The sequence below is a fragment of the Ananas comosus genome, linkage group 11 (genome assembly GCF_001540865.1).
Source record: "Ananas comosus cultivar F153 linkage group 11, ASM154086v1, whole genome shotgun sequence".
Lineage (NCBI taxonomy): Eukaryota > Viridiplantae > Streptophyta > Magnoliopsida > Poales > Bromeliaceae > Ananas > Ananas comosus.
The window spans coordinates 12,385,856-12,408,687 of NC_033631.1; the positions used below are offsets into that span (position 1 = coordinate 12,385,856).

At 35.9% G+C, this 22,832-nt stretch overlaps 3 protein-coding genes across 4 annotated transcripts; 2 read left to right on the forward strand and 1 right to left on the reverse strand.

Annotated features, from left to right (window-relative positions):
- Positions 1,482–5,844, forward strand: LOC109717004 (probable V-type proton ATPase subunit d). Its single transcript, XM_020242645.1, has 10 exons — positions 1,482–1,861; positions 2,526–2,646; positions 2,791–2,898; positions 2,993–3,095; positions 3,243–3,323; positions 3,449–3,534; positions 3,719–3,778; positions 3,871–3,919; positions 4,800–4,934; positions 5,392–5,844. The coding sequence occupies exons 1-10, from the start codon at positions 1,681–1,683 to the stop codon at positions 5,521–5,523; spliced, it is 1,056 nt and encodes a 351-aa protein (XP_020098234.1). The 5' UTR covers positions 1,482–1,680; the 3' UTR covers positions 5,524–5,844.
- On the reverse strand, positions 6,113–14,966 carry LOC109717003 (probable aldehyde dehydrogenase). 2 transcript variants are annotated; one of them, XM_020242644.1, is made up of 16 exons: positions 14,792–14,966; positions 13,711–13,790; positions 13,047–13,150; positions 12,787–12,854; positions 12,153–12,210; positions 11,935–12,048; positions 10,912–10,995; positions 10,587–10,691; positions 9,744–9,857; positions 9,380–9,511; positions 9,205–9,294; positions 8,764–8,853; positions 8,472–8,681; positions 7,337–7,447; positions 6,719–6,798; positions 6,113–6,627 (listed from the first exon to the last, which is right to left on the reverse strand). In XM_020242644.1, exons 1-16 carry the CDS (start codon positions 14,881–14,883, stop codon positions 6,489–6,491), a joined length of 1,671 nt encoding a protein of 556 aa, XP_020098233.1. In that variant the 5' UTR covers positions 14,884–14,966; the 3' UTR covers positions 6,113–6,488. The 2 variants fall into 2 exon arrangements, with proteins under 2 accessions (XP_020098233.1, XP_020098232.1); XM_020242643.1 differs by having other exon boundaries at positions 13,711–13,793.
- LOC109717049 (histone deacetylase 19-like) lies at positions 16,787–22,741 on the forward strand. The gene is made up of 5 exons (XM_020242706.1): positions 16,787–17,370; positions 18,072–18,512; positions 19,169–19,399; positions 20,195–20,286; positions 22,377–22,741. The coding sequence occupies exons 1-4, from the start codon at positions 16,837–16,839 to the stop codon at positions 20,264–20,266; spliced, it is 1,278 nt and encodes a 425-aa protein (XP_020098295.1). The 5' UTR covers positions 16,787–16,836; the 3' UTR covers positions 20,267–20,286; positions 22,377–22,741.

Below are 22,832 nucleotides of genomic sequence, written 5' to 3' on the forward strand. Positions count from 1 at the left end.
TAAAATGAAATCCACACTTTTTTGTATTTTGCACTTTTGTAAATTAAATTTCCTTGTGGTGCAGAGTTTTGCCCATATTGTTGGCTCGAAACAGTTCACTCCACAATGCAAAAATTGCAAAAGCAAAATAAATGAGGTAAAATTGCAAAACAGTTTAAAAAAAGTTGATTAACATTAATCCCTTGTCTCCAACAGGAAAACTAGTTTGAGACATAACCAGGTAAAGCTAAAGAAGGGGTGAAAATAAGACAATAAACTTGCCCAAATGATAATAATCAAGTCCAAGAAAATTTTGGATTCTTGTGACAATACAGAACAAGAAACGAAAGCGCTGAGAGATCTGCAGTTGATGGTCTCTTAAGCCAATTTTATCTTGTGGGATAAAGATGAGGTGGGTTTTTCTTTTTTTGTATGTATTTAGAAATATATAAGTGAAAAAAACAGGATAATAGAAGGTTCATTATTTCCTTGGAAAATTCGCCCTTCTATCTTTATCTTCTATTTTTTGGCTTATATCTTAGGTTTCTAAGAAGCTTATGCTTTGTCCTCAAGTGTAGTAAAACAGTAAAGATTCACCTCATATTTGCTGGGTGGCTGCATTATTCTGTGCTAACTTGGTTCTCCATGTAAATTGTAGTAATTAAATTTATAGTACATTGTTTCTACTGGGTACAATAGTTTTTTTTTTTTTTTTTTTTTTTTTTGAAATGGGTATGGCAGATTTTTGAAACTGATAATAGTAAGGACTCCTTCCCATTTCCAAAATACTCCAAAATACTCAACTCAATAAGACATGCATTTTTTATCTTTTTGCGCAAATCTTTTGCCATATCATACTGGATTAAAAATTCTATGGAACGAACGGAAAAGAAGAAAAAAATGGTGAATAATTTACAGTTTTTTTAAGAAAATGGGAAATCATGTGATAAATATGATGAATTGTTCAACTTTTCTATAAAAATAGAATACGATTCACTGTTTTAATTATTTCCTCTATTTCCCACCCACACGTATTGCTGACATGATGAGAAAAAAAGTTAAATTCTAAAATAATTTTTTTGGAAGGTTGTAACCTGAAATTTAAAATTTTCAAAGATTATTATCAAAGAAAAAAAATCCAAATTAGATTAATATTACTAAATAGCTACGAAAAAAGACTTATGTTGTGCCCCACGTTTAAGCGCTCTCGCTCGCAACAACGACCAAAAGTAGGCATAACACTACTCTAGCAACTACAGCTCCACAAGACCACAAGACACTGTGATGCATTTTTAATTGCCTCGGTCTATCGCTGACGTGGTGGACCAAGTCTATACTAATTGCAGCGATATATGGGCCGCTGAACCCGTTAGGCCCAGTTTAATTGGACCGGACAACGTGGACCGAATTGGGTTTCCTTGGACCCATTTTGGTCCAAAAGTCACTATTCGCGCTCTATTACGCCCATTAACTAGGACACGTTGTTCACCACACACGTCGACCCAATCTTGAGCATCGTCGACCATCGACGTACTAATAATTCCCCCTCTCCATTTCTTCGTCGTCTTCTTCCTCGCCCCCCTCCTCTTCGTTCCTAGGGTTTCTTCTCGCCCTTCCTCGTCCCGGATCTCTCCCTTTCCTCTCGATCCCCCTTCGAGATCCGAACGATCGGCGCTCGGATCGCTCCGATCTGCGGCGAGGATGTACGGATTCGAAGCCATGACGTTCAACATCAACGATGGGTACCTCGAGGCGATTGTGCGGGGTCACCGCGCCGGTCTCCTCACCGCCGCCGACTACAACAACCTGTGCCAATGCGAAACCCTAGACGACATTAAGATGCACCTCTCCGCCACCGAATACGGGCCTTACCTTCAAAATGGTGACTCTTCCGATCTCTTTCCCGAACAATCCTGTGTTTATTCTTTTTGGTATGATTTCGTGATGTTTTCCGCTGTAAATCGTTGAATATTTTCTGAAAAACGGCACCCGTTTAATTTGTCTACTGGTTTTGGTCTAAATTGTTCTGAAGCATTAGATTGAAGCTTGTATTGGTGAGAACATTATCGAGATCCGGATCTCTGACGTAGTTAGTCGACATTAGAGAATCACCAGTGCTAAAATTTAAAAGTATTTAGTATATCAACTGCAGTAGGATAGATGATTAGTTTGTTTCCGTTATTGTTGATCTTGTGGTAACTCTGAAACTTATTGTTTTCCTTATTGCTGCACATTTGCACGTCAGTTTCCTACATCAGATCTTACTTTAATAGTTGTTTCCTTGAGCATGTTTCCTAGTTTATGTAACCCTGTTTGGTTGTTCCTGGTTGCATGAGCTTAAACTGTTCCGTAAGGTAACTACGCCACTTAGCGAAACATTTCAGTTTTGTTAAAAGTTTAGCCCAGATTTTTCTTTCCAAAATTGGCTGATATAGTTGTAGAGAATATGGGTTTCCTGCTAACTTGTTCCTATCATAGTATTCAATTTTCATTGTGCTTTTTTTTTAAAAAAAAAATTTCTTTCATCATTGTCTAACTGCTTGCAGAGCCTTCTCCTCTGCATACAACCACAATCGTGGAGAAATGCACTCTTAAACTGGTTGATGAATACAAGCATATGTTGTGCCAGGCCACTGAGCCATTATCGACTTTCCTGGAATACATAACGTAGGTATTATTATATTCAGTATTCTTTTTTAATACTATTGATGCACTTTTTATTACTGTAATGTTTGGATCTCCTTTCTGCGGGTTCAAGTACTGTATGGTAGTATAGTTTATTAGATCCTTTACTTTATATAATGTGTACAGGTATGGTCACATGATTGATAATGTTGTCCTTATTGTCACTGGAACATTACATGAGAGAGATGTTCATGAGCTGTTGGAGAAATGCCATCCGTTGGGTATGTTTGACAGGTAAATTCGCAAAGAGATGTGTTGGTTCTTACTTTATCCTTTCAGCACTTTTCACAGTGCTGTACTTATTTTTGTTTTCCACTCCTCCCTGCAGTATTGCATCCCTTGCAGTTGCACAGAACATGCGTGAGCTTTACAGATTAGTTCTTGTCGATACGCCATTAGCCCCATATTTCTCTGAATGCATCACATCGGAGGTACTATTTTTGTGTCTTGCTCATGTTTTGTCTGCTAAATGTAAGCTTGGATTTTTGTGGATTGTAAGATAGCAGTGGCTGCTCCTAAGTGTATTGGTGTCACGCATCGTGCTACTGTGTGTCTTTCTGATATGTAGTTTCTTCCAGGACCTAGACGATATGAATATTGAGATTATGAGGAACACACTCTACAAAGCATACCTGGAAGATTTTTATAAATTTTGCCAGGTGAAATTGGTTTTTGTTAATTAATTGGATTCTCACCAATGTTTGCGTTACTCAAGCCGACATTCTTTTCTTTATAAATCTAAGTGCAATTTTTCTTTCTTTTCTGATTTAATGGCTTTAATCAGAAACTAGGTGGTGCTACTGCCGAGATCATGTGTGACCTTCTTGCATTTGAAGCTGATAGAAGAGCTGTGAATATTACCATAAATAGGTGAGTCCTGCATAGGAATTTTGCTAATTTTAGGGCATGTTGCATTTTATTATTCTAGTTTTGTAATCTTAATTTTCTGTTTTGCATGACAATTAGTAAATTTTTTCTGCATTTTTTTTACATAATTTTGAAATGCCAAGATCATGGCACCATTGCCATAATAACATATAGTTATGTTGTACAGTATTGGCACTGAGTTGACTAGAGATGATCGCCGCAAGCTTTATTCGAGCTTTGGTTTGTTGTAAGTTATACATCTGAGTTTTTCATCAATTGGCAAGATATAAGCCTTACATGCCTCATTTGTTGAGTAAATAACAATTTTTTGCTTCACAGGTATCCTTATGGTCATGAGGAACTTGCTGTCTGTGAGGACATTGACCAGGTGAGTTTCCATGTTGGACTTTCTGTGAGAATGTGGAATGCGGTTCATTTCTTACTTGAGGTGTAGAATCTTGACAATCTGAATGCTTTTGATATTCAACCAAGGGTTAAATGTATGGATCATGCCTTTTTTGTCCGAATAATGTACTTTCTGCTTAAGCAGTGTTCCTGAACTTTCTTTTTTGTTGCAATTCAACCGTTCTGCTGATAATTAACATCCTTATTTTAGTTTACTTTAAACAGGTTATAGACGGTCATTTTTTTGGCAAAAGTCGTTGGATGTGAGATTTTCTTTTTAACTGTCAGGGATTGAATCTCAATATCTAAGCAAGAACTAAAGGACCAAGTAACAATATTAGGATGGTATAAGGACTAATTATAAGTTTTACCCTCTATACAGATTAGCGTGCCCTAGGCCGAGCGCTTTTCCCATAAGAGGTAGCGTGATATTCCATGGAGAGGTTGTTGTGGCACACAATGTGATGTGTGATGGGCAGAAAACATTTTCTGGCTTTCTTTGGCTATTCTTCTGTTTAAGAGGCAGTTAGAGCGGCAGAATTGGCTAATATCTGATCCTCACCATCTTTTACTTCCACATGAACAGCCTTTTGTGTTTTTTTCTCTCCTTGTTTATTTCATAATTAGTATTTTCGTGTTATACATATTTTTTTTGTCAAGCTAGATAACATATTGTAACCATTATGTAACAAAACATTATCATATTTTCTCCTTTTTAATTTTTATTTCTTCCCCCTTAAGTTTTTGTGGTTTTTGCTAATGCGTACTAGGAATTCAGTTCATTACTTCCTGAAGTTCTTTTAAAGTGCTGGATAACTTTGTCATGACCATATCTTATTTCTTCCTCGGGTTTTTTTTTGTAGGTCCGGGGTGTAATGGAGAAATACCCTCCATATCAGTCAATTTTTGTGAAGTTAGCTTATGGAGAAAGCCAGATGCTGGACAAGGCCTTCTACGAAGAGGAAGTGAAAAGGCTTTGCCTCGCTTTCGAACAGCAGGTATCTCTTATCAGGCACTCGACGTTAGCTGAATCACATATACTTGCAAATGCACATACTCTCTCTATATAGTGTTATATTTAACTGGATATGTGGGAATATCATCTATACGCATAACATTCAAAAGTTTTTTTTTCTTTTTATTTATACAACTAATTGCTATGTTTGTTCAGCAAGCAGTGGTTATTCTAGATCACTGGCATTGTCTTTCAATACTATCTTATATATGCGTTGAGTTATCTGCAATGTGAAGCCTTACATCAGTTCCCGACTTATGTAGCCTCCTAGTTAGTGCTATCTGTTGAGCAGTACTTATTTCAATGGCTAGATACATTGAACCTGGATTTGAATTTGCACTGTCCATAGTAAAACTGCTTTGTCAATATCGGCATCCCTTAATTCAATATGGTCAAAACATTTATATTTTTCTTTCTGTTTTTATTTAAACAATTTGCAGTTTCACTATGCGGTCTTCTTTGCATACATAAGGCTAAGGGAGCAGGAAATAAGGAATCTCATGTGGATATCCGAGTGTGTAGCACAGAATCAGAAGTCCCGAGTCCACGACAGTGTGGTTTTCATCTTTTGAGTGCTACGAAGTAATGTAAAAAAGTTTATTTTGAAGGACCTTTGTGAACGTCTATCTATTTTCCACCGGTGAATGTGGAGTCGCCTGGGTCATATACCATTCGTTATTTGCACCACCGACAATAACATGTAATCTTCTTGCGCAAACAACTACTGGGAAAAAATTGCTGTACTTTAAATAAACTTTGTACGGTAATACCATATTCCCTCCAGGTATTGAGGCATGTTCTGTATTGATCGAACTTCAAAAAACTATCGTGTATGTTTTGTTTTGATCAGTCGTGAATAAGCAGCAAGCCATGGTATGGCGGTGTTCTGATTTTGGGCCTTGCTTTCTACCACTCTATGATATTAGATGTGCTTGTACGTTAACATAACGGTTGTACAATTATGAGACCATGTGGTATCAATGGAAAATGGCAATCGTTACTTTCTTGGTTGTTTTGTCCGTCCTAGCAACTTACCAACTATTAGTATTTGTGAAACACGTCCTCCAGACGCCATAAGCTGAGTTAAAAAGAAAAAACAGAAACAAAACTTAAATGACACAAAATGAGACTTTAACTTGCTATTTGCTCTATCTTCTCTCATAGCTTAAATAAGAACAGAAATTACTTTGATAATAAAATGTAAGGTAGGATGGTTAAGGCAACTTAACGGATTTCTATCAGCAAAAGCTTTTTCACCACTGACGTAAAGAAAGGCAATAAATAACACGAACCGAAAACCTAAATGGCACTCAAATGGTGTGGTCTGATGTTCAGCCACCATCGAAAGCCATTCTTATGATTTAGAAGGCCAATAATTGTGTAAACAGTTATCAGTCACAATGAACTCTCCTGCCACCCGTTGGGCGCACATCTCAACCTTGGCCGAGGATTTTTATTTTTTTAAATCAAAACACATTTGAAAACCTTTGTTTTATGTTCCTCTTCCTGGGGCCTTTTCGATTCAATTTCCCTCAGATTATGTAGCAGCTGGCACTTCCCAGTCCTTGGGCAAAGGCCCAATGTCATATATGACTTCTCTGTGGCAAGACCAAACAAGCTTAATGGCTTCCGGGGTTCCAATCCCTGCACCCCTCGGGTCGCCTGCTGGACCAAACCTGTGTAGGCCCAATAATTGCCGATATAAGCTCTTTAATCTTTATTGATATTTTTAACTATGAGAGTGTTTATTGATGTATCTTAACAAACCAGTGGTTCTGCGGAGCACCAGTGGTCCTTGCCCGGATTCCGGCATACGTAGTCCCATTGACTGATCTCCCTATTACATCCTACAAAAACGAATTCGTTGCGGTACACTAATCACATGGTGCAAATATAACAAAAGCTGCTTAGGCATCTAAGCTTTTAGTCTCAACTATAGCTAATTCCATGGTAGGAGAGGAACTAGCAAGTCATGAGCTGGATCACCTTTAAGCACAGTTTTCATTACATGAAAAATGCAGGCAAAGATTGTTCTCTCAGGAAAAAAGCTAGTGAATTATCATGAATGACTAGAAAGAGTATGACTGGTAAGCAACCTTTCCCATTAGAACTTCAATGCCCTATCTAAAATCTTATTGACCCACCATAGAAACTTTTAACTATGACTCTCCCTGTAATAGCATTTAAGGATCCAACACAACTGGTGCAATTTAATTCTCTATATTGAATTACTGCACCTACTAATATGTCCCAAAAGAACCTGAAATGAAGAAGGTAATCCATATATATTTGAGATATGAGACACCGTGACATTAACTACAGATGCAACAGGTATCATAAATTAAATAATAAAGGCAGTCAATTTGAACTTAATGTAAATCTTGCCTGAAGGAACAATGGATCATTTGAAACCACAGCAGCTGTCAAATGTGCATGCATCCTCTCACAAGCATCCAAAACTAATTCAAGCTGATCATGCCTGTATTCTGTAATAATCTGGAACAAGAATAAGTGACAGCAGATAAACTCAGAAGCTATTCAACTGTGGACTGCGAAGAATGTGGTAGATAATGGTTTATAGTAAATTTAGTTGCAATAGGTAAAATGATTAAGATTAAGGGCTTGTTTGGTTCAAGGATGGAATTGGAATGAATAATGGAATGGGAATGAATTGGAATGACAATTGGAATGGTCCACTCCCCGAAGACGTTTGGTTCATTTGTGGATTGGGAATTGGAATGAGTTATTCCCATTTTATTGTTTGGTTCTTATAAACTAAAAAATTATAGGATATCATAATACTAATTTAACACTCAAATATAATATTATATTATTTAAAATTTATGAAAAATATAATATTATTCTCTAATGAGTTTTTCAAAAAAAAATCAAATTTATTTTTAAAAACTTTTATGCAAGAAAAAAATTATAAAAAAATCAATTAAAGAGTTGTTTTACAGGGGGTCTCTGTACATTTTTCCTATTCCAGTCCGGAACCCAATGGGCTTTGGGTATTGAATCGCAATTGGGAAGCTAATTGGGAATTGCAATTCTAGTGTGTTAATTACAGAAAACCTTTTGGGCTTTGGGTATTGAATCGCAACCCAATAGGCTTCGGGGGGCTTCGGGAACCCAATGGGCTTTGGGAATGAAATCTCATTCCGGGCTTGGAGGCCGGAATCAGTTTGAAGGCTAATGGGACATTCCCATTCCAGTCCGGAATAGAAATCCCAAACCGATTCCTGTAAACCAAACAAAATTAATCGGATTTGATCAAACCGATTCCCATTCCATATCCAAAATGAATGAACCAAACAAGCCCTAAAACTGCATATTTCTTCCAATATATGTGAAAAGAAAATATATGAAACTCAATAACTCCAAGGAAATCTTTTACTTCCAATCGATAATGGCTAGTTCTGAGCAGCTTGTACTAACCAACAGTATAACTTTATGAATACCTCTCAGAAAAAAGAATAATCCTTATGAAAAATAGATTCATAGAACTTTCGGTCATCACCTGGAAAGGACCGAAGATTTCTCTTGTCACAAGCTCAAAGTTGTCGGTTTTAAGCATTTCACCTAATGGAACAAAAAGAGCAGTTGGTTTCAAGGCTCCATAAACTTCCGGAATAGAATGGTTCTCCAGAGGTTCACCACCAAATAGAATCTTAGACCCTGGAATCTTAAGCAACTTGTGGATGTGCTCAAGCATGCTTGCTGTTGTAACCTGCGAATTCAGAAGAGAAGATAGGAAACAAGTGTTCTATGCAAAATAAAAAGAAGCAATCGATCAGTAATAGCCTACTTACTGTAAGAACTGGACCAATAGTTAAATCTTCAAGCTTCCTTTTTCCAGCAAGACATTGCAGTTTATCAATTAGACCAGTTGAAGCCCAGTTCTGCCAAGTAATGAATCGTTATCCTTCACATGACAAAGAAGTTAAATCTACCCACAATTTTTTTTTTTTTTTTTGAAAAAAAAGGGTTAAAAGCCAACAGCTTAAGTAGGAATTCCCAATTCAGCTGATGGAAATAACTTAAATCAAAATGAACAAAATCCGAGGGAAGATTCAATTAAAAAAATGCATATTCAAAATGATTTAGAAGTTAACTAGGTCTCTTCACACTCAACCAAGAAGTGACTAGAGATTATTGAGCAAATATTAGGCTGGAACTGAAAAATATAATAAGACTCATAAAACAATTGAATATATCCTATATTTAAAAAGCACTTAAATACCAGACACTACCTCATGCACAAATAGAATAGACTGAGCAGAGCACTTTTGACCACTGCAAGCATAGGCATCCTGATCACAAACCCAAGCAACATAATCAACCTGCAATAAAAAAAATGAAGATAGAGATCAATTGGACCATGGAACATGGAAAATTATAGTGCTTGCATAAAGGTGGAGTCGGAACCTCTTGAACATCTGGACCAAGAATTTTCCAATCAAATCCGGCATCCTCCAATTTTATACGACCATTTAGGTCAGAAGCCAGCTTCTCAGCTACATGCGAGCTCCCTGTGAAAAGAGTCATTTGCGGTTTTGCCTGTTTATGGATGTTAAAAAAATCTATGTTAACTGCAATTTAGAATAGCATAAACAATCACTTCCAAACAGATGAAAACGCCTGCAACCTAATTTATTACAAGCATCCGGAAAATATATTTTGTCATCATGATTTTTTAAACGGAAACACCAAGCTGAAACAGTTATAGTAATTATATAAGGAAAAAGTTACAACTACAGCTACATCAAAAATTGTTAAGAGAAAACAATACCTCTATCAACAATTTGTTCATCGTTATCCCATCAGAATTAATGAAGTCAACATCCTCCATAGGCAGCCCACAATCATGGAGCAGCCGAAGCATCTGCTCCATCACAATGCTTACCTAGTGCAACAATAATCAATCAATCTATAACTACAAACTAGAAAAAAAAAAAATGAAAGAACAAGTAAAACCAAACAAAGGGTAAGTAAGAAAGGATGATAAGTAGTTATAATAAGCATGTTAGTAATTCCTAGTTCATCTTGGTGTAGTTGATCCTACAATGTTCACTAGGATACAAACGTACTCGAGAGAGGAAGCAGAGTAAGCTATATACTTATTTACATTGAAAACAAGAAAGTATATTACTAATATAAATACATACTCAAGAGAGGAAGAAGAAGTTATATAATATCTATGTTGAAAACAAGAAAAGAAAGTATATTACCAGTATGAACATCTCATAATCACCATACTGTAAACAAGAATATCACATTCGAAGTGAAGCAAAAGAGCAAGCAGTTTGGAAGTTCTCTTTTAAAATAAAAATCCCAAAGTGGCATCTAACACTAAAGATCATCCATTTTGGAGGTACCTCTGCTGTTTGTCAATCAGCCAACAAAGAAACAACATAAAACTGCATAACTAAAGAATTCCGCTCAGATATATCTGATCAGAAACATATAAATGATTTGGCAACAATACCATCTGAATTACCGGCATTAAGTGAATTAAGATCATCAGTAGGCTATCACAGTTCTAAGACTCACTTTTGCCCAGCAACAATGCTAAACAAGTGGCAAATTATGAGGATGAAATTGATTTAATAGAACATTTTCAATTTTCACAAACCTTGCTATCAACTTTTAGCACTGGTTTATTTCCCATGTATAGTGCACCCATAACTTGCAGTAGTGGAATCTCCAAAGGAAAATTGAAAGGCGTGATAATGGCAACCTGTTGATACAAACAAAATTCTGAGTATGTTAACTTCTCAGCAGTTTGATGAAAATAAATGAACAAAAACTGCAATTTTTTTTTTCTGTACATAAACATGACAGCGAGGTCAACTGTGCAGTTAAACTGCTGTTTTATGTATCAACGACAGTTTGTATGTATATATATTGTCCTCTATTACAAAATTAAAACCAATTTATGATGTGAAAATGAGACTCACAGGACCATACGGCCAGCGATAACCATGACTATGTTGTCCAAGATGGTTTCCAGGTACTGCAAATGATCGCGCTAGAAAGCGAACCTGTCAGATCCAAGAGGCAACAATCAATATGGTTAGCAACAACTAGGGTTAACTGAATACTGCTTCATAAGGTATAATTCTACCTTGTAAGATGGTGTAAGCCGAAAATCATTTTTTTAAAAAAAGGCAAAGCATAAATATGTATAATACTGCATCATACAAGAATCAATCATGTAATCTAACTTTGGCGATTACTTAAATCCCAAGGCATAACTAGTGGAACAAGAAAACAAAATAGAACATTTATGTTTCCCGTTAGTTCCTAACCTTGCTTCAGCATGTAATTATGACTCAGATGAAGAAATCTGACGGAACTTTTACAATATGCAGAAGAAAGATTTCCTGATAGCATAAAACAGAAAACCATAGGCTTATGGTAGGAGGCAGTAACTTCTTTTGGTTGAAAAAAAAAAAAAAAAAATCAGATGGAACTCAATACCATTTTTTTTTAAAAAAAAATCTTTTTTTCTTTTTATTTTGAGAATAAAAACAACCAATCTGCATGAGGGGTTGAGGTAAACCTCTATTGTGCAATTCACACATCTCTCAAATACAAGTGTAGAATCCAAAAGGCCAACTCTCTCTCTCCAGCACCTACTAAGAAGTATATCCTTTTCATACACAAAATTGCACGCAATCCTACACTGAACGCAACTTTGCATTCATCCTCTTTAAGTTCCTAATTTTCTACATTTATCCAACTTCAACTACCTAGTTGTTGAATTCTGCTCTAAACTGCCAAAAACATAGAAATCTAGAATCCTGGGATAAACTATGTTATATGATTTTATTGCAGAATTATTTTTTTCTGACAGAAGAGAAGAGATTATATAAGAAATGACTCGAATAAGTACTATGTTAATCAAGCTATAGTCAAAGAAATGGATAATATTTATGAAAAAAGCAGCGGAAAACTGAAAGCCCATTGGACATATATACCTGATCTCCAGAAAAATTCTCCAGAAACTTTTGAGAAACATTAACTTCAGCAAGAGCTTGTTTATAACTCTTTGGAGAGACTCTCTGAATAAGCCTTGTAAAGAAATGTGAAACCTATTGCCGTGGATCAAAATGAGAAAAGTTACAAACTTTACCCCGCTTTGTGCTGAATCATTAACCACATGCCTATTTATTTTCTTTCTGAGAAGAAGTCCTACCTCAGGTTGAGCAAGCATATTAGCAGCTTTTGCAGATATATCTCCATACATAACATACCTAAAAAATCATTCTAAAACTCAGGTAAAATGTAGTAATCATTACATGATTAACACAAATTAAGAGAAATGGAGTGGATGAAAGTTAATATTTGGTTGGGGAATAGAATAGGATGGTGGTAGACAGGTAGAGTATCCCATTTTCCCACCAAACATGTTAGCGTTATGTTGAATTCCCTCCTAAACTGCACAGCCAAAATATCTCAATTGGAATAGCAATTCTATGAAATAAGGCAGATTTACAATAGCCCCATACTGTTATTAGTCCAAGCAATCTCTCACCCCCAGAAAATACAATGGAGACAAGAAAGATCGAAGTAAAGTTCTCATGAAGGAGAATTATACAATTCCATGGATAGAAAACATCCAACAAAACATTAAGGGAAAGGCAAAGTAGCCCAAGGTCCAGATAAAGTGATCTCTTGAACAGTGAATATATTCTAAAATCCCAGCTAACTCTAGTTCCCACTAGCAGCACAGCTTTAGTTCACTTAGCATAAGGGTGCAGTTTCATGCACTGGCAAAGTTGCAGATTGAAGAAAAGTATTAAGTTTTCTAAAAGGATTCAGATGCAGACCTGTCTTGAGCCCGAAGTGGGTTGTGAAGCCCATATTTTGGGCACTTAGATAAGCTCTTCACAAGTGGCTGGAAAAAGAAAACAATATAATTAATTAGATTTTCTAGTCACAACGTCCTAGAAGACTGTTTAAACTACAAATGGTGTGATTTCCACCAAATTTATCTTATGCAAAAGTCCAGTTAGAAATATATGCAATACAAATATCCTCAAAAAATTGCAGAAAGGAAACATGATGCATAAGCCTCTGAATAGCATGCCTTTATTTCTGTCTCCTGAACCTCAGCAACCTTAATGAACCGGTCACCATTTAGCGGGTCAAGTATCGAACTCCAGTTAGCAGATGTCTTCCAGTTGCCCTGCACTAAAAGTAATCACAATAGCATCACTTACAGTCATTGTTAACTATCAAACATAGCACAGAAAATAGAACTAAACTACATGGTTAATAGTACAGATTTGTGCATATGTTCAAAACTAGATTGATGGGGCATAACGGCACATGACGAAGGACATACGCTAACCTCTGTTGTTTCAGTAATCAACAAGCTCTTCCTACAATTTTACTAAATTTTCTTAAAAAAATAGAGGGAAAAAATGCTCGCTCCAAAGGCATCATGTTATGTGACAAATTAGGCTTGCCAAAAGTGCCCTCGCAATCAGAACTGTGTCACATTTGCACTAGGTTCCCCTTTCTCGACAAAATGAATATTTAGTGCTCCATTTTATCAGCATCCCATCTCTAGAGCTGAATGATATTTGCATCACATAATCAGTACGATTTCATGCATAGCTGGGAAAAAATATGTTGTTGCTTCTTCGCATGCAGTTTCCTGGTCTATGAATCCTTTTGTATTAATGAGGCTCATATGGAAGAATTTAAACATGTATAATGGCCGGTCCAACAAAAATTAGTTAAGTTACCCAAGTTCTTCACTTCTGCAGGATGTGAACTAGAAAGGTCTTCAACATCTACTGTGGCAAAGGATGGTGAATGCACGGACCTTCTGAAGACAGAAACAATAGATTTAGAAACCAGCGAAGATTACATGGGTGGGGGTCGGAGAGCAAGTTCATCATCTTCCAAATATTTGTTCGGTAAATGAGACGATAAACAAATGTACACCTTCTAGCAAACATCACATCAAAATTAGCTCACAAAATGGCAAGTGGGATACTCCTTAAGGGAACTCGCAATGACATTTTTCTTTTCTTTTTTTCTTTGTCTGAAACAATGGCAAATTATTAGAGAAAGCCAGGTGAGAAAAGTGTAGCAGGATAGTCCTAAACTTTCACAAATTGCAATTTGACCCATGAGTTTTTCACTTAAGAATTGTACTTGATCTTGCCTTGCCTGTAAACAGCAAAGCGGATTTTGGACCGAAAATATGCAACATTTGTTAGAGAAACAAAATTGCTTATACTATGTTCATAAACAATTCTTAACATATGATATCTGAGGCGGGAAATGTTAGATTCTGCTGCTCTAATTTTGCTTCCTAACCTGAATCTTAATATCTGAAAGCTGGAGAAACTGAGAGGGAGAAACAAAAAAAAAAAAAAGGAAACAGCTCAGTTTGTTGCATATCAAAATTGTTCTCTTCTGAATAGAAACTTCACAAAATTCCACCAAACATACTTTACAATCTCCATTTCTTAATTTTCAGGATATTACAACAATAAATACAGGCCGATCCTCAGCAACAATTATCTTCAATAGTTAATTAACCAGACATGATAGAAACTAACAAAGAGACACTAAAACATCGCAAATTCTTAGAATGATAATAAAAACATCTTAAGATATTACCGATAACAAAATTAAATAAGAAAAAAAACACAAATTACAGATTCATCCAATTCCTATCGCCTCCCTTCGGTATCGATCATTCGAATGGAAGTAGAGAGCTAAATCGAAGCATAACGAGAAATAAGGATTGAATCGAACGATGAATCGAAGCCCCCAGAGCGATCGAACGGGGGGCCGAGCGATAGCAAAGCATACCTAGAAGCTAAGGAGATCGAAGGGGAGAACCAACTCCAAGCCGCGCGTCGAGCTCCAGCGCCGAGTTCTCGGTAGGAGATGAAGCGATTCATGGCGATACCGAGGCTCAAGCGTATATAAAAGATAAACGCGATGGAGAGAGAGAGAGAGAGAGAGAGAGAGAGAGAGAGCGAGCGCTCAGTAGTGAGTATATAGCGACGGATCGAAGAAGAGAGCGGGGAAAGGGGGAGTGAGGGCCCATTTATAAGGGAGCGCCCATTTAATGATATTGGGCCAGTGACAACCCATGGAATTTTTTTTCCCTTTTTTGTTAATCAAATTCGACACGCATGAGGTGGAGGAATTCTACACTACCTCACTTGCACCACGTTATTAATAATAAGTCAATCACCTATCTTCTTTCCAAACAAAAGTACAATAAAAATGCTTTTTTATAATCATGATGGGACATATATTCTGGAGATTTTTGATTGATTTGTTACGCTATGACATTAATATACCCGTTGCATTCTAGAATTTTTTCATGAGGGGCACCCTTTGTAATTCCAAACGATGTCTCCGGGCCATTTGTAGAGATGGAAAACGGATCGGATATAGATAGTATAGTACTGGGTCAGTTGGTAGATATTCATATTCATATTTTCTCGTTGAATATAGATATAGCTTCAGATATTAGTTAGATACAAAAATACAAATTGATATATGATAAAAGTATATTTGTCACATCAGATCTAGATACAGATTTGGAAATTTGTTGGATACGAAAATAAAAAATGTAAAAATATACTCGAATAAGGATTGGATATTAAACGGATATATCGAATGAATATATAAATTTAAATCATAAAAAGATTTGTCTATGAATTTTCAATTTTGTAAAATTTATTAAAAAAATATTGAATATATTAAGATTATAAATAATAATAATAATGTTGAATATGCACTCAACCAAAATGTTACATGTTGAGACCATACCAAAATAAGTTTGGACTTAGATATTTTGACTCCAAAAGAAAAATATAATGAACCGGAATCCAAATTCAAATTAGAAGAATTTGTAACTTGACATCTGACTCATAGAGAAATTTTAATCCATGAATTTGGAAACTGATCGAGTTGATCTGTTCTCACTCCTACCATTTGGGGCGTGTTTGGTTTAAAGTCGAAATCAATATCGGAATCGAAATGAAAATAAATCGAAAACAAAATCAAAATGATTCATTATCAATGTATGAGTTATAATGCTGTTAGGCGAATATAAGTTGGAATAAAAGCATATAAAAAAAATATATTTTTTGATAAGGTCAAAAAAATATATATCTTATTTGGCTGATTATGATATATACAATGTAATATTACTTTAAAAATAAAAATAAACAGAATATCCCACAATTTTAGATAGAATTAACTACCTGGCTTAGTCTAGCGCAGTAATTACTATAAAGCAAATTAGAAAAATAATACCAAACAGTCTAAATTGCCTGCACGCTTCCCTTTCAAACTTTTTTTATGACTTTTACACTCCATTTGAGCAAAAAAAAAAGAAAAGAAAAGAAAAAGTGCAAAGGAGAGGAATTGATATTCTATAACAGTAATTTTCTTCTAGTAAAATGCTAAAATAAAATGATATTCAATAACGATCAACTTTTTCCATAACAATCAAAATTCTTGTTATAAAAAATAAATATTCCACAGCAATCCACTCCTTTTTCTTTTCTTTTTTTTTTTTTCCCTTCATTTAAGATAGAACCACGTAAAATTATCTAACTCTTTGAGTTACCCTTTTTCCCGCTCATATTTCCTCTGTCAAATGAATCGTTACTTAATTCCGAATCCGAGTCGGAGTGGACCACAGAGTCCTAGTAGTAGTCAGAGACCGGGAAATCCTAGAATATAGGCCCGAGCCCTCATTTCGTAATTTCACTTCTTGAAATCCGGATCCCGAACCGCACTATAAAACCACCCCAACCCACATCGCCCACCATCTCCCCAACACCTCTCTCTCTCTCTCTTCTCCTGCTCCGGCGACGACGAAGGAGATCGCCATGGACACGGGGGGGAACTCGCTTTCCTCGCCGGTTTGCGGGGGAGAGGCGCGGCGCAGAGTGTGCTACTTCTACGACCCCGAGGTGGGGGATTACTACTACGGCTCTGGGCACGTGATGAGGCCGCTCCGGATCACCATCACCCACGACCTCGTCGTCAAATACGGCCTCCTCGACCGCATGAAGGTGTTCTTCCCCCGCCGCGCGGAGAAGAGCGACTTTTGCCGCTTCCATACGGACGACTACGTCGACTTCCTCCGCGAGACGAGCCCGCTGATGCCCCTGGCGACGAGCGTTGCCAAACGCTTCAACATCTCCGATGAGGATTGCCCCCTCTTCCTCAACCTCTACGACTTTTGCCGGAGCTACGCCGGCGCCTCCCTCGACGCAGCCGCGCGGCTCAACGAAGGGGCCTACGACATCGCCATCAACTGGTCCGGGGGGCTCCACCACGCCAAGCGCGACAATGCCTCCGGGTTCTGCTACGTCAACGATATCGTCCTCGCCATCCTCGAGCTCCTCAAGTGCTACAAGGTCCGTTCGATCGCGATCGCTTTTACTCGATTTATGTGTTTATGTGTGTTGTTGTTTCTTCGATCTCTCGTTTGAGATCAGAAAAGGAAGTAACGATGGATCGATCTGTGCTAGGAGCCCTAACACGAAAATTTTTCTGCTAATTAATTAAGTTCTACTTTATTTTGTTTCTGATCATCCAAGAGTTCTTTAATTTTTTGGGCTAACAGTAGAACTTTGAAGCTTCAATCATTTGCTTCGCTTTATGTAGATGCCCCAGTGTTTGATGTCCTTAATCTCTTAATATTAAATTGTTTCTTGTGTGAGTTTTCTTCGATTTGTTTAAGATGATTTATGTGGCAGTTCCATAGATTGGCCTAAATAATGTAAAATATTAAAAGCGAAATACATAGACCTCTCCTCTGTGCAGCTGTTTTAATCCATTAAGCATCAATTACTTGAGCTGAAATAAGATGATCAAGTTCTCTGTTTAAGACTGTAAGCTTATGAAGTACTTACTCTGTTCTGGTGGATTATGTAATCTAGTAGCGTCTCTGTTACTTCTGGTGGATTATGTAATCTAGTAGCATCTCTGTTACTTTACGAAGAGGAACTCATACCAAATTGTCTCAATTTATTGGCGGATAAGCATGACTTCCTTTGTATGTTAATCGCTATATTCATGTTCTTTGCTGATAATATTTTGCTTCTCTCTCTGGCAGCGTGTTTTGTATGTTGACATTGACGTACACCACGGGGATGGCGTGGAGGAGGCTTTCTACACAACAGACAGAGTAATGACCGTTTCGTTCCATCAATATGGAGATTTCTTCCCCAGGACAGGAGGCATAGATGATATTGGTGATAAAAAGGGGAAATACTATGCCATAAATGTCCCTTTAAAAGAGGGTATTGATGATGCAAACTATCATTCTTTGTTCAAACCCATTATGACCAAAGTTATGGAAGTTTTCGATCCGAATGCCGTGGTGCTACAGTGTGGTGCTGACTCCTTATCCGGAGATAGATTAGGACGTTTCAATCTTTCCGTCAGAGGCCATGCAGAGTGTGTTAAATTTATGAGATCATTTAATGTGCCCCTTTTGCTGCTTGGCGGTGGTGGCTATAGAATGCCGAATGTTGCTTGCTGCTGGACTTATGAGGTAAAACAAGATTCTGTATCTTATTCGCGATGCCTTTTTCTTGTTGTCATTTTCATAGGTTCTAGTGATTCGTTGTTCTTGCATCAGGATTCAACATATTGGCTTTTCATTTTCCCTTGTCATCCTTAGTACTTAAGCTTCTTCTGGATTTGTGTACAAACACCCTTGAATTTAGCAAGCACAAGTAATTTACATTTGCTGTATGTTTAGATCAGAAATTGTGTCCAGACGTGAAAGCTATATATATTTGATCCAATTATCGCTCTTTCACCAATTGCATTTCAGGCAGTGACGCACATGATTTTCTTAACTACTTTTTCGGGAAAGAAAAAAAAAAAAAGTAGCTACCGTTATCACTATTCAGTGTTCTGTTGTTTTCCCTCTTGGGGTAGGAGAAGGAGGACGAGGATGGGGATGGCGTGTTGGATGAGCCACTTTTTGCATCCCTTACAGAAACAGATTGCACAACTTTCAAAATTTAAAGCAACACATTTAGCATGTACTTCTTTTCGATTAGTCTGGTTTTATTCTTGTACCATTGGGTCGAACTAAATTGAATGTTATATTTTGTTCCATTTTACTATCAGAAAAAAATCATTTTTATATGTTTTTGAGCACTTCTGATGCAGTGTGTTTTTATTTTTCCCCTTGAGCAGACAGCAGTGGCAATTGGTGCAGAAGTTGCTGACAAGTTGCCAGATAGTGAATATTCTGGATATTTTGCTCCGGTATATACCCTTCACAGGCCAACAAGTAACATGAAGAATGCAAATTCAAGCGCAGAATTGGAAAATATTAAACAAAAGGTTTTTGATATTCTCTCAAAGCTTCCGCATGCTCCCAGTGTCCAATTTCACGAACGGCGACCTGATACGGAGCTTGTTGAGGTACTCTCTTCTCTAAATTTTACCATGAACTTCACGAATTTCCATGTTAACAGATCTTGATAATAATTTATCAATCAATCCTCATTCAAAATGCACGTGCTATCAAGAATATGCAAATGCATCACACACATGCATAAACAGACATCTGGACACATATGCCCACAAAGTCTGATATGTTGATAAAATTATTTTGACATATACTTGTTGATTTTTTTTACATGTAGCTGGTACGGATTAAATCCTCAAAACATAGTTAATTTTGGGCATGTCTATCATCGTACTTGTTGCTATTCTTCTATAAGTGGTAGTTCTAAAAGGAAGGCTACAAACTTTAAATTTGAAAACTTGCAGCCACTGCTGCTAGGGAAAGAAAATAGGAAAAAAAAAAGAAGGAAGAGTGACTTATTTGTCTCATGAAGAAAATTATATTCGAAAAGATGGCTATTGGGGACTGAGATAGTAGTCAAATGAAGTGAAGGTAGAGCTGAGGATTAATGAGAGCAGATATTAGATTGTGTGTATGTTGAAGCTGAATAAACATAAGTTCCTAAGGCAATGTAATTAGCTTGGCTATATTAGTCAAGTACATCTATATGGTTAACATTTGGAAAGATGAGAAATAGTTCAGATTGTCCATGGAATGCATGTGTTCATACTAAATACATAGGTTGGTGGACCATTTTGACAATATATCTTGCTAGTTGCTATGGCAATTAATGGAACACACTAGAGTGCGCAATTAGTATTAACTTCCATATAAATTCAACTGTTTTCTAATTGTTGTGTGATTTCCAGACCGATGAAGATCAAGAGGATGGGGATGAAAGATATGATTCTGATTCGGATGAAGAAATGGAAGATCCCTAATCTCCTGACAAAAAATCATGGTGTACTTTTCTTTCTTTATTCTGTTTATCTTCCTCTTTATCATACATGTTTTTTTTTCCTGTTGTTTCCTCTATTTAGCACAATTATACAGGGAATTACTTGTCAATACATTGAATAGTTTAGTACATACAATATTGATGAATGTGTTCGATCACTGTTACGGCTGGCACCTGAATATCTTTTATATGAATTTAAGCATTAGTATTGTCACTTCTTTAAACATTTTATTCTTGATACATTTACTGGAAATGCGAAACTCAGATGTACTTGGGAGTTCTCAATTATTTGCAGCTCTCAGGGGCTGTTTGGTTGCACGCATTTGCAACTGCAGTGCAGTTGCAAATACGTGCAGCCTCAATTCCTTTGTTTGGTTTAGTGTAGTTGAGTTCAACTGCTGCAGTTCCAACTACACAAGAAGGTCCAAATGCTGCAGTTGGAACTACATCCAAATTGGCCGTAGTTCCAACTGCAGCAGTTGGTGAGGGATAGGATCACCCACAAATTAACAATAATAAATAAATAAATAAATAGCTAAATAAATAAATAATATATGTATATAGGTAAATAAAAATACTTGTAAATAAACTCATACTAATAAAATTTTTTAGACAATACAAGCTTTGTGCAAAAAATTAAATTTTTTAAATTTATTTTATTTAAAATATAAATATAGTTTTTTTNCTTTTATATGAATTTAAGCATTAGTATTGTCACTTCTTTAAACATTTTATTCTTGATACATTTACTGGAAATGCGAAACTCAGATGTACTTGGGAGTTCTCAATTATTTGCAGCTCTCAGTACATTCAAATAGGCAGGGGGAAGTTACCCTCTCAATTTTTTGTATTAGAGTTAAAAGCTAGGCTACACTTTAGCATATTTGAGGGCAGTTACGTACTCTTTACCTTTTATCCTTTGGGAGCATATCTTGGTTACAATTGGCTTGCACATTTCATAGAGAAAATAGTGTATGCTTGAAAGATAGGCTAAAGAGCTTGTCCCCTTTAAGGTTTCATTGATGTGTTTATATAATTACAAGAGATGTATATATGGTAATCATTGTTATAACTTTATAATATTACCATATAACCTTATAGTATATTTGGAATATACTATAAGTTCCACTATATCTGTAATGTAATATATACTTGCTAAATATATCCTAACAATCCTTTTAGTAAGGAGAACATATGCTTCTTATGTGACTATACCAGCTTGCTCGAAAGGTTACTCGTAACTTCTGGTATTACTTCCTTGATTGCAAAACGTTCAGGCCTCGTTTGGATACCCTTAAAAACGTAGTATAGTTAAACTATACTATACTAGTTGGAATATTATCTTATGAAGTGTTTGGAACACACAAGAGAGTATATATTTTTTAGAGTATAGTTAACTCTAAAAAATGGAGCAAAATAATAATCCACTCTAACCAAAGAAAAAAAATTCCACCATTCTTGGGCTTCCTCATTCTTGTTCTCCCTCAGCCCCAAGATGTGTCAAAATTTAAACTTTAAATTTCAAAATTTTAAATTTTAAATTCCAACATAAAATTTAAAATTCAAAATTCAAAATTCAAAATTTTATATTTCAAATTTGAAATTTAAAAACTTAAAATTTAAACCTTGGTTTAAATTATAATTATAATTTTAAAAGTTAAATTATAATTATAAATTTTAAAATTATAATTTTAAATTTTATAATTTCAAATTTCAAAATTCCAAATTTCAAATTCCAAATATCAAATATCAAATATCAAATTTAAATTTCAAGATTTTAAATTCTAAATTTTATAATATTGATTTTTTAAATTTCAAAATTTAAAAATTTAAAATTTAAAATTAGATTTTCTATTTCAAAATTTCAAAATTTAAAATTTAAAAGTTCAAATTTCAAATCTAAATTTAAATTTTAAAATTTAAATTTTAAATCTAAATTTCAAATTCCAAACAGTTTAAAAATTAAAGTCATGGAAGGATTCCCTATTTTATTTAGACCAAAACTACAGTTTATAAATTTTATGGAGATTTTTTTTATTATGCATCCAAACATGTCCTTAATTTACCTATTTTTCCTTTTCCTAAACTTGCAGGGAGAGCCCAAGATAGCTGCAGAAAATGTGAATTGTGTAGAAAACACAAGTGAAGACTTGCCGGATTAATTGATCCAACAGTAATTAAGGCATTTGAGCAAACATGAATGGCTCGATAATCATTTTTCGACTTCCTAATTATGATCTTCTTGGTTGTAGTCTCAACATAATAGACCTCAGATACATTTGAGCAAACAAGTTGAGCAGATTGTTTAGTTCAGTGTCAGATGATAGACCAAAACTTGTCAATAAATTGTACGCTAAGCTTATTAGTGTTTATTGGATTGCCATTTTCACAGTTTTGTGCATTACTAATGCACTCCCATAACATTCATTCGGGTGCTTAATTATTCTTATATAATAATAGTACATCAGATCAGATAGCTCTTGGGCTTCTTTTGTTTGCAGCAGTTATCATATTGATTTGATGAAATTCTTGGAGGACTCTACCCGAAT

Bases quoted from the DNA above. Each gene is read 5' to 3' on its own strand.
- LOC109717003 (XM_020242643.1), bottom strand. From the start codon at position 14,883: ATGAATCGCTTCATCTCCTACCGAGAACTCGGCGCTGGAGCTCGACGC. The intron at 9,858-10,586 runs GTTTGTGAAAAT...TTGTTGCACTAG, and splicing joins TGCTAAAAGTTGATAGCAAG to GTAAGCATTGTGATGGAGCA. The intron at 8,682-8,763 runs GTAAGTAGGCTA...CTGAATTCGCAG, and splicing joins CTATTGGTCCAGTTCTTACA to GTTACAACAGCAAGCATGCT.
- LOC109717004 (XM_020242645.1), top strand. From the start codon at position 1,681: ATGTACGGATTCGAAGCCATGACGTTCAACATCAACGATGGGTACCTC. The intron at 1,862-2,525 runs GTGACTCTTCCG...AACTGCTTGCAG, and splicing joins CGGGCCTTACCTTCAAAATG to AGCCTTCTCCTCTGCATACA. The intron at 3,779-3,870 runs GTAAGTTATACA...TTTGCTTCACAG, and splicing joins TATTCGAGCTTTGGTTTGTT to GTATCCTTATGGTCATGAGG.
- LOC109717049 (XM_020242706.1), top strand. From the start codon at position 16,837: ATGGACACGGGGGGGAACTCGCTTTCCTCGCCGGTTTGCGGGGGAGAG. The intron at 18,513-19,168 runs GTAAAACAAGAT...CCCCTTGAGCAG, and splicing joins CTTGCTGCTGGACTTATGAG to ACAGCAGTGGCAATTGGTGC. The intron at 19,400-20,194 runs GTACTCTCTTCT...TGTGATTTCCAG, and splicing joins CTGATACGGAGCTTGTTGAG to ACCGATGAAGATCAAGAGGA.